Source organism: Bidens hawaiensis, unplaced genomic scaffold (assembly GCF_021521415.1).
Source record: "Bidens hawaiensis isolate Kalapana, Puna unplaced genomic scaffold, B.hawaiensis_p1.1 tig00004101_1, whole genome shotgun sequence".
Taxonomy (NCBI): domain Eukaryota; kingdom Viridiplantae; phylum Streptophyta; class Magnoliopsida; order Asterales; family Asteraceae; genus Bidens; species Bidens hawaiensis.
In genome coordinates, this window is record NW_027491241.1 from 216,096 (window position 1) to 227,228 (window position 11,133).

At 33.9% G+C, this 11,133-nt stretch overlaps 1 protein-coding gene across 1 annotated transcript; it reads right to left on the minus strand.

Moving 5' to 3' along the window:
* Window positions 1–10,114: 10,114 nt before the first annotated feature.
* Window positions 10,115–10,690, minus strand: LOC143625282 (uncharacterized). The gene has a single exon (XM_077095663.1). The coding sequence runs from the start codon at window positions 10,688–10,690 to the stop codon at window positions 10,115–10,117; it is 576 nt and encodes a 191-aa protein (XP_076951778.1).
* Window positions 10,691–11,133: the final 443 nt, after the last annotated feature.

Below are 11,133 nucleotides of genomic sequence, written 5' to 3' on the forward strand. Positions count from 1 at the left end.
AGAAGAAAGTGAGAGGAATAAAAAGAAAAAGAGATGTTTGTAAATGTTTGGTACATGGTAATAGAATAGATTAGGAGATGAAATGAACATGGTAACGGAATGGATAAATGAATGAAATTGATTATTACCATTCCATTATCATGTTCGGTTACCATGTAGGAATAAAATGATTAATCACTTTATTATTATTACTATTAATATTTTATTACTAATACTAATAAAAATAAATAATAATATGAATATTCATAATAACTAATTATTAGGACCCTCGCGCTGCAACGAGATCGTTAAACCGAATAAAAGTAATTATAACAATGTTGAATCACATATGTGCATTGTAAAATGTTAACTTGTCAAATTTAAAATAATAATACTGATAGTGTAGTAATAGTTCAAATGTAATAATAGTTATATTATAATATACAAAACAATAATGATAATTATATAATAATAATATAATAATTATAATTGAAAAATAATAATAATAATATAATTATGATTATACTTACAATATAATAAAAAATATAATAATTATAATAGTAATAGCAATTGTTGACTCTTTTGACTTTTTTTATTTTTTGAAAAAATAAAAAAAACACTCATATCCCAAAGAATGAAAATTCTACAAAAAGAAGTTTCATTCTTTATAGAATGATCTATTCAATTCATGCATGGTAACAAAACATGTTTTTTTTCCATTTATTTGAAATGACCCATTACATTCCGCCTTCCATTCCTTCATGCCAAACACTACCTAAGTTATTTTTTGGATGAAAATAAATTGAAATGAAAATATCAGTAGTTTTCTTCCCAAATTGGACAAAATCGGAGAGAAAGGAAAATGAAGAGGTTACAATTACCATATTACCCTCATGTTGTTTACATCAATAATGTTTCATTCTTTTTCTTAAAATTATCAAAACCAAATCCATCATTCTCTGCTTGAGGATAAAATGGTACACCGTTGAAACCCGTTCAATGCCGTTCTTTTAACAAGTATCCTTAAATTAATTTCACTTTTTTTTCCGGTGAGCATTTTAGATATGTTCGTGTTTCACTACAACAAACAGGGGCTTTAGCGAAGACAAAAGTCGTCGAGATAGGCCCTGTTTGTCCTCGATATAGCCTTTGTCGACGACTTGTCGTCGATATATCCGTCGTCACTACATAATTGTCGTAATAGCTTAAAATTGTCGTCGAGATAGAGTCGTCGATATAAAGTCACCTATATCGACAACATGTCCTCGAGATAGGGTGATTAAAAAATGATTATTAATCACCCTATTTCGAGGACAAGTCGTCGAGATAAGGTTTAATTATTTTTTTAATTAATCCTATATCGAGGACTTGTCGTCGATATAGCCTTACAATAAAAATATTAAATTAACCCTATCTCGACGATATGTCCTCGAGATTGGTTACCAAAATTAAAAAAAAAATATATTATATATTATTCTTTACCTGGTTTTTTCAACCGAATTGTCAAAATTACCAAAACTAATAAAAGTATAATAAGTAGCAAAATAATAAAAAAAAACCAAAAAGAACATACATCTTCTACAAGCGTTCTCAAAATAACCAAAAATATAGAGTTTTATACATACATGAAGCCGATCACAATCCTCTCTTGGTCACGAGTATCGACCTTCCATCTAATACGATAAAATAAATACAGTTATATATGTTATGAACAAGCATACGTACCTAATCATATGTATAAAATGGTTTACAGGGTAAAACACTTACTTGATTTTTGATGGCGAGAAATTTAATGGATTGACCCTAATTTAGACATAGAGATGATTAGAACATAAGTCTATATATAAAGTAAATTATGTACGTTAATGTGTCGAACACATACAAAGACATACATATAAATCAATACCAAAATCCAAAAAAAATCAAGTACCAAAATCTTGATTTCAGTTTAAGCTTGCAACGATATAGGCATTAATGTAAACTATTAATGAGAATGAGTTGATTATCTTTCATGATCCACATAAAGCATCACAAAGTTAGGTGTGCGTTTCATCAACAATTAAAATAGAAAAAACGTATGAAACCAAATTGATCTCTAACCAAGAATAAAGCTCAAAGAAAAGGTTACAATTCAAAAGGATAAAATGAGACAATTACCAGCTGATGATTTCGTATGTAGTTAGCCATGCTTCCACTGTTATTGTCCATAGAAGACCAAGTATCTGTATAATAAGATGACAAATTACAATAAAACTAAATGAGATGAAGTCAAACTAAAATGTCCAGCAGAAAGTAAATGTTCAACGGCTAATGGGCCGAAATATCGGCCTGAAAACCAACCAGAAACCCAACTTGTTTAAACTCGACCTGCTTCACCCAAAACCGAACAATCCATTCATAAACGGGTCGTTCTTTAAGTCAAATTCCGTGAAGCGCTAACTCGAGTAACCCAACCCAAACATTTTACTCGGATAACACCCCTAATACACATCCTAAATTTAGGGCAAAATTACATCCTAAATATCAATTATCAAACATACTAGTCAAACATATAATTAAAACTAAATTATGTCTATAGTTCAAACAAAGATACACAAATACAACAATTGCGTGGTACCAAATTTGTGAATCGGGACTAGCGGCAGTAATAGAGTTGGGATACATCGGCGAGTGGCTGCGCCGGCGGAGGTGAAACCAGTGGTGGTGGAGGCCGGCGGAGGTGAAATCAATGGTGGTGAAGGTTATCAACTACGGCGGAGGTGGGATGAGCGATGGTGAAAGATACCGGCGGCTGCAGACCCGGACATGGCAGTGGCACAAAATAAGTTTGGAGGAGTGGAAGTGAGATTGTGAAACAAACTGAGAAAGAAATTAGAATATAAAGCTGGGACCTATAGCGAGGACATTTCATCGATATAAGCCAATGTTAAAATATTGAAATTTCATTCACGAGGCTAAATTTCCCTCCATACCGCCAAACTTAATATCGAAGACATGTCATCGATATAGGTCAATTACTTTTTTTATTTATTATTTATCTATCACTCAGTATTATAAAATAAATGAAAATAATTTATTTTACCTTTAGCGAGGACATTTCGTCACTATAGGCTATTTTTCAATAATTTTTTTCTTTTCTTTATATACATTAATTATATTAATGATAATGACAATTATATTATTAATAGTTGTTCTTATATTAAAAATAAAATAAAAATTATATGTATAAATATACTTATACACATACATACATAGACGCACTGACCCATCCATACATACATACAAGACATAAAGACCATACACACACACATACATACATACACAGACACATACGTGCTACATACATACATACATACACATACAGACATATACAGACATACCTACACACATAGACGCATAGACACATATATACATACAAACATACCAACGTATGTACATAGACACATACATACATATATGCATAGATACATAGACGCACAGACCCATCCATACATACATACGAGACACATAGATACATACATACATACATGCATACATAATAGACACATAGACACATACATACATAGACACATACATACATACATACATACATGCATACATAATAGACACATAGACACATACATAGATAGACACATACATACATACATATATACATACATACAGACATGCATACATACGAGACACATAGACACATACATACATACATACATACATACATACATACATACATACATACATACGAGACACATAGACACATACATACATAAATACACAAACACACACATACATACATAGACGCACAGACCCATCCATACATGCATATAAGACACATACATACATACATGAACACATACATACATAGATACGTACGTACGAGGCGAATACAATACCAAAAGAAAATAATTAGTAATAAAAATTAATGCACACACACATATAATAAAGTAGAAAGCAAAAATGATTAATTTTTTTTAATTACTCTATGTCGAGGAAATGTCGTCGATGTAGATTAACTAAAAAAATTACATTAACCTTATATCGACGACTTGTCCTCGATATAGGGTTGGCAATTTTCTTTAAAAAAAACTTATTTTATACTTTTTGTTATTTTTTATCATCAATTAAAAATAAATAAATTAAGTTAATTTAGCCTATAGCGAGGAGATGTCGTCGCAATAGCTTGTTTATTTTATTTTATTGATTTTTTTCATTTATTTATCTACTCAGAATAAAATAAAAATTAAAATAAAATTTAATTTAGGCTATGGCGACGACATGTCGTCGAAATAGGATTTCAACTTGGTGCGTTTATTTTTGGTGTCCCTCCAAAAGTTTGCTGCAGCATATCGCGACGATATGTCGTTGAAATAGGGTCCAAAAGTGAAAAAAGCTTGACCAACCCTATATCGACGAAATGTCCTCGAGAAAAGGTTGGTAATAGCGACGACTTTTGTCCTTGATATAGCCTTCGTCGCTATAGGGTTAATTTCTTGTAGTGAATTTTAATTGTTTGAGCTCATTCTTTATGGTTAGGGTTGAAATACTTAACTAAAATTAAGGTTTACATTTTGTGTGTTATTATTAATTTATTATGTTTTTGTTTGATTTTGATTCCTGTTAGTTGATGCTTGCTAGTTATGAGTTGTGATGTATGTGGCAGTTAGGGGTGTTAATGGTTTGGTTTAAAATTGTGAAACCCCTAAACCGACCATTGGTTTGGGTTCGCTGCCATTTTTCTTTCACTGTTTTTGGTTGGTCAATTTCAATGTTTTCAAACCGTAGTGAAAGGTTTGGTTTACGGTTCATGCCGAAAACTGGTTGTATAAAACTGGCTGTGAACGTTATATGTATATTACATATAAAAGATTTAAGATGAACAAAAATGTCATTTGTTATATTTAAGACACTGTTATATATGTTATATGAGACGCCATTAAAATTGAATACGGCTGATCTCCGGCGTTGTTCCACTGCATCCAACCCCCAATTCTCCAATTAAAGCAAGCATTCAATTGGCGATCGTTAAAAATTAATTACCAGCAATTGTATAATGCAATCAAGGAGGGTATTGATTTTGAATTGAATGCGCTATTTCACTTCATCATCTAGCAATCAAGGAATTGTTTTTTGAAATGGTGTGTATTACAAAAAAAAATTAGGTTATCGGGGAAGTAAAAAAAAGGTTTTTGGTGTATCCGCTATTGAGAATAGCGAATTAGGAGGAAAATTAATTTGGATCCGATATTGAGAATGACGGATCACCGGTCCGCTATTGAGAATAGCGGATTAGGGTGGCGCCAAGTTAACCCAGTTAAGAAATCAAACAACCAAACTAACCCTACTAACCAAACTAACCTAACTTTGGATTCTACCCCCTTATTATTATTGTATTGCAAACATCCATAATTCATCTGCCAATATCACATGCATGCCTACTGTAAGCTCAAAGCTGATAAAGATTCCCTCAAAGCTGCAAAGTGCCATTGATTCCCTCCTTATAATGTACACTGCAACCTGCCCCTTCACATTCAAAGACTGCCTTTGATCGGCCACCATGAAGTAGATGAAGACCAAAAAAAATTATCTTTTCCTAATCCGTCATTATCAATAGCGGATTAGGTTTTTTTTAAAAAAAATAATTTTTCCTAATCCTTCATTCATAATGACGGATTAGGTTTTAAATTGAAAACCCTATGTTTTTAGATAATATTTTGACGATGTTGAGACAACAGTAACCATTTGATTTTTGGAGGAAAACACCTGGATTATAACATGAATTAATATTAATCAAACCTTACATGAACTCGAAAATCATGTGAAATATGAATTTTTTACATATAAATGGATACAAACATGTAACTTGAACTTTTATTATCTTCTACTTTTATATATTAGTATATTACTATTTAAGATATTAATATTACATATAAATGGATACAAACATGTAACATGTATTTAACTCGCCTAATCTATTTTTTTAACTAATGACGTGAGGTCGAAGACTCACTCAAAAATAAACCAAATACAACTAAATAGATAACCTAGTGGGTGTCGAACACAGAGATTTGTGAAAAATGTGTTATTAGGTAGCTTTGTAATTTAACTATCACCATCAAATATCAAGCATCAACTATCTCTCTATCCATAGAGTATATTATTTGTGAGGTTAAACAATAAACAATACATAGTTAGAAACTAATTAAAGAAAGCGCATTTTTTAAATTCTATAATCAGATAGACTTAAAAACGCTAGTGATTAATGAAGAATGCATAAAACATAAAGAGTCCATAGATATTAAATGAAATATGATCCAATTCATGACAAGTACTTCTCTTGAAAACTAAGTTATACTTAAGACATAAAATAAAACAAACAGAAACTTAAATACATGATAAAAAATACCATAATTAATGTTGTCGGTTCGGACAATTGTTGATCCTGTGACCTGTTGATTTACAACCAGAACACCTACGACCCGTCGTTTCCTCAGCGTAGCTGGCGTCCATCTCGTTGTGCATCTTTCTCGCATGTCGTCTTCCCCTTATGATAGTTATCTTCGATGGGTCCCCATGAATTCTCCAACCGGCGTACATCCAATCTTGTTTATGAGGCACCGGAAAATACTGGTGGTTGTATTATGCACGGTATGTTTCTATGTAAAACCTTGGATCAGCAGTTTTTCTTTGACTTTCATCTAAGTGGTGGCATACTACAATTGCATGGCTACACAGGAAACGATAACTTTGCCACTTATCACACGTGCAGGTTCGTTCTTGGAATTCTACTGTATACGGACTTTAGCCAGATTCGTCCGATGTTTGTAGGGATGACTCCACCATGTACCTTTGATGACGTGCTGAATAAGGGAACACTCGGTGTTGTCGAGCCTTGATTTCACGATTATGGAAGATTGTCCACATGCGGTTAGGAAATTCTGTTGAACAATTATACGCGGTTGTGTAGTGTATAGCGTGTTGTTCAACTTATCTTTTAAAGGTATATTCAATTAATGCCTTTATTGGGAGCATCCTAGCACCATGTAACACATTGTTCATGCTTTCCAATATGTTTGTAGTGAGGTTACCCCATCGTCGATTCCCACTGTCATACAGGACTGTCCATTTTTTTTATCTATTTGACGGAGGTACCGCCACGTGTCACACCCCGACTAGCACAATGCGGAAGCGTAAAACGGGAATGTAACAGACACCTCTGATATCAACACATTGTTTATAAAGAAACATTACAAACTAATTTACAATATATTACATTTCTTCGTTCTATCATTGTTTTACAGTCTAGGCGATACAAACAAAGCTAGTTCGTTAACTATACATTCTTACTACTATCACCCTTGCTTCTATTCACGTAGAATCAACCACACATCTCAGGCAAGTAACATGTCACCAAATCATTCCAATTTAGGTACACCTTAAAAGCAGTTTAAAACGGGTCAACTACTAGAGTTGGTGAGTTTCACGAGTTTCGAGAAAGCAATAATGAGTATTCACAAGTCAACACTTGTAATCATGAAATAAGTATGTATGTATGTAAATGATGTATGTGATGTAATTATGCTAAGCTACAGTGAAGCCTGGACTGTTTGTGCTGTGTGCCTCCATTTCCCACGCTCAATCAACCACTGTGGCCCTTTTCCGCCCACATCATGCCCCAGTAGCTATGTCTAACACTACATAGCTGGTTCGTAAAAATTATGGTCATGTGCAAACGGTTTTGGTGTCTTGGCAAACCGTGCCGGCTCCATTTGGGTTTGTCAAACCAATAGTACTATTCACAAGCCACCGGCTCGAAGTTAATCACTGTGATCGTGGGGACTTTCATGTGTTAGCACTTAGATAATTCACATCAATACATGTTTCAGTTATGTATATGTAATCAAACATGCTTTTCACTCCAAAAGTTCGTAAAACAGTTTAAAAGTGGGGTCATGAAACTCACGGTTTAGTAGATAATCAAAACTGTATCGGCTCGTGGTTTGTTCGGTCCGCTATCAGTAGTTCCTATAATCAATATTATAATAATATTAATATTTTAATATTATTATAATCTCAATACTAAATTGGGCTGTATAACTAATCTGGTTGTGATATTGTTCAATGTCTAATACTTAAAACCGAACTTGGCTCAGATTCCCTTTTTCCCAGCTGGGCCAAGTTGTTCGTTTACGCGTTCAGAAAACAGTTATGGGAAAATAAGCTTGGGTAAATGTATTGGTTAATAACATGATTAAGTTATAAAGAAAGATCACATACTGGGGTCCCGGATCCGTTTATTCAGTTTGATTTGAGAAGAAACGCGCACAATCCACCCGGATTGTCCAGGTTTCTCATAGAAAAGTTCATTTTCACTTAATTAGTCCAAAAATATGATTTTTGATCACTCTTGGTGTTTTGATATTCCCGCAGATTCACTAGTCACGAACTTGCCGGTTTTTATAAAAACTGAATTTGTTTAATATTCAGATTAGCATAATTAATTAACCGTTAATCCTTAAATTATGAAAATTTAACCACTTATTAATTAACATATGTAGATTTTTATAAAAATATTTTTAGAATTTATTTACTGATTTATTAATTTATAAAAATTCATTTTATCAGCTATATTTTGCCTGAAAATCGTCTGTTTACCCCGAAAAATTTCCAAAAATTTCACAAAAATTCCTGAATACTCAAATAATGTCCCAAAACAATCTGTATCAATTCCAAAATTTAAAAAGCTCGTGCAATATTCTTTTCGGCCCAAATTCGGCTGTAAAAATTCACACGAACGCAAATAAACAAAACACCTTTAAACTTCTCCAAATAATCCCAAAATTCATATGTGATCAAAATACATCAAATCTGAGTTCCCAGAAAAATTTCATAATTTTTGAAGTATTTTAGATATTTTTCCTAAATAAACGTCCCAATTCGGTAATAAATTCGCCAAATATTCTCGGATGGTTGAAAAATTACCAAATTTGAACAGGGACTTATTGAAATGGTCCCTGATGTCCCTAAAAAATTTCAAGTCCTAAAAATATGCACATCATAACCTTAACCTAAATAGCCCGTAAGCGAGTGTTTCGGCATTACCTTAGCGGGTTTGGCTCGTTTCCGACTTTTTAATCAAGTTTTCAGGTTCTTGTGCTTCTAAGCAGGCTAGGTAAAAGTCCTATATCACAAACCAAGCAATATTTCATCAACATAACAGCCCTTAAGTTAGGGTTTCGGCTAGTGTACAAAAACGAACTTTTGAACCGTAAAAATGTCGTTTCAACCCTTTAATCCGTGTTTATGGCAAAAAAAAACTATCAAAACAGGTTCCTTACCATGTGTATGATCAAAACATGTTTATGGACCATTTTTAGGATTTTTACACGGTTAGGAATGATTTTTAGTAACCAAGACATGTTTTTATGGTATTAAACAAGTGTAAAAGTAGCTTATTTAAGTTGTTTACCTTAGGGTTTCTTGAGTTTTTGGCTGGAGAAGAATTTTATGTCCAGAATTTTCAAGAAATAATGTTGAAAATATCTTGTATCTAGTTTAAATATGAAAGAATAAAAAGGGGGGGGGGGCTGCTGCTGCGATCGGACCATCATGGGCCCACTTTGGGCCCATTTTGGCCCAAGTTTCTGATTTCTCAACCCAAACACGAAAAGCCCGGTCCAAATTTAGTTCGGGTTCGGTTTTTGGCTCGAAAAACTTATCGGGTGCGTTAAACAGCGCAAAAAAGAGTGTTTTTCGGCTAGTTTTGTGTAAAATTATTAAAACATACTATACGTTTGTAAAAATCAAAAATATTTTCACGGATTGCTTAAAACATTTCAAATAAGTGTTTGGTAAGTCTTTTTCGGCTTAACGGATGATACAATGCTTGGTTTGTAACTATCTTTCGCGTTTACATCTATAGCGGGTAGTTAAACGAGCATACTTTCGTTTAACTTGTTTGCTATCAAACTAAGGCCATATTTATAATGTTTTAGCTTGTATAGATCGTATATCACTTATAGATGGCCCCCGAGATATCTGGTTCATAACCCGACCCGTTCGGTTAATCGTTCGTTTGTTACGCAAAATGCGTTTATCTGCTTAATCGGTAAATACGTACTGAGGTGTACCTTGTTTTGGCTCAAATGTCACACCACGCTTCTTTGTTTGTTGCCTTAAGCTCATCCATCAGGCGATCATACTTTCTTTGTTGTGTTGTGCTTCCAATCTCCCAACACATCCTTTTGAGGCTCACACTCTTGAACTTTGCCATGAAATTGCTTCTTACATGCCTTAGAAAAAATCGATGGTAGGCGTGGGGTTCCTTCCAGGATCCTAAATTATCCATGGTGTGTTTTATACCCGCTTGCCTGTCAGAAATTACACACAACTTTCGCCTTGCGGGGTCTTCAATGTTGTCAGCAAATTGTTGAAGAAACCACTTCCAACTCTCGTTTGTTTCCTCATCCACTAATGTGTACGCAATCGGCAAGATCATGTTGTTTGTGTTTTTGGAAACCGCCATCAATATTTTTCCCTTGTAAGTGCCCCTTAGATGGGTGGCATCTATAGAGATCACAGGAATGCAAAATCTAAAGGCTTCAACACTTGGATGGAATGCCCAAAATACATACTTGAATACTGAGCAGTCACTTGGACTATAGGGATGATGTAACCACTGGACAACGGTACCGAGGTTTGCTTGTTGTAGTGCCATTATGTAGCTTGGTAATTCTGGAAGTTTTCATCCCAGCTACCGTATATATTTTCGACGACTTTTTTCCTGGCAGCCCAAGCCTTGCCGTAAGTGATATCAACATTCAGTTTCTCTTTGATCAGAGACTGAATTTATTCACAGTATACGATGCATTTGCAAGAACTTGTTGTTGGATGTGGGTTGCTACAACTTTTGATCTTAGGGCTCGGTTGTTGTTGCGAGAAACAGTGGTGAAACACGAGTGAGCCGGGGTTCATGTTGTCATTTTGAAACAATTGGAATCTTTTAATTTTCTTGCCGTGCATGTCCAAAGACATGATTGAGAGGTATCGTGCTGGTTGTTTGTTTTCTTGATACTTTTACATTTCGCTGTGAAGACTTTGGGTCGGGTTTCTTCCATAAATATCTCTCTGTTGTGGTTGATATTCCACATTCTAACGGCG

Excerpts from the sequence above, each read along its gene's own strand:
- LOC143625282 (XM_077095663.1), bottom strand. The coding sequence starts at position 10,690 with ATGGCACTACAACAAGCAAACCTCGGTACCGTTGTCCAGTGGTTACAT.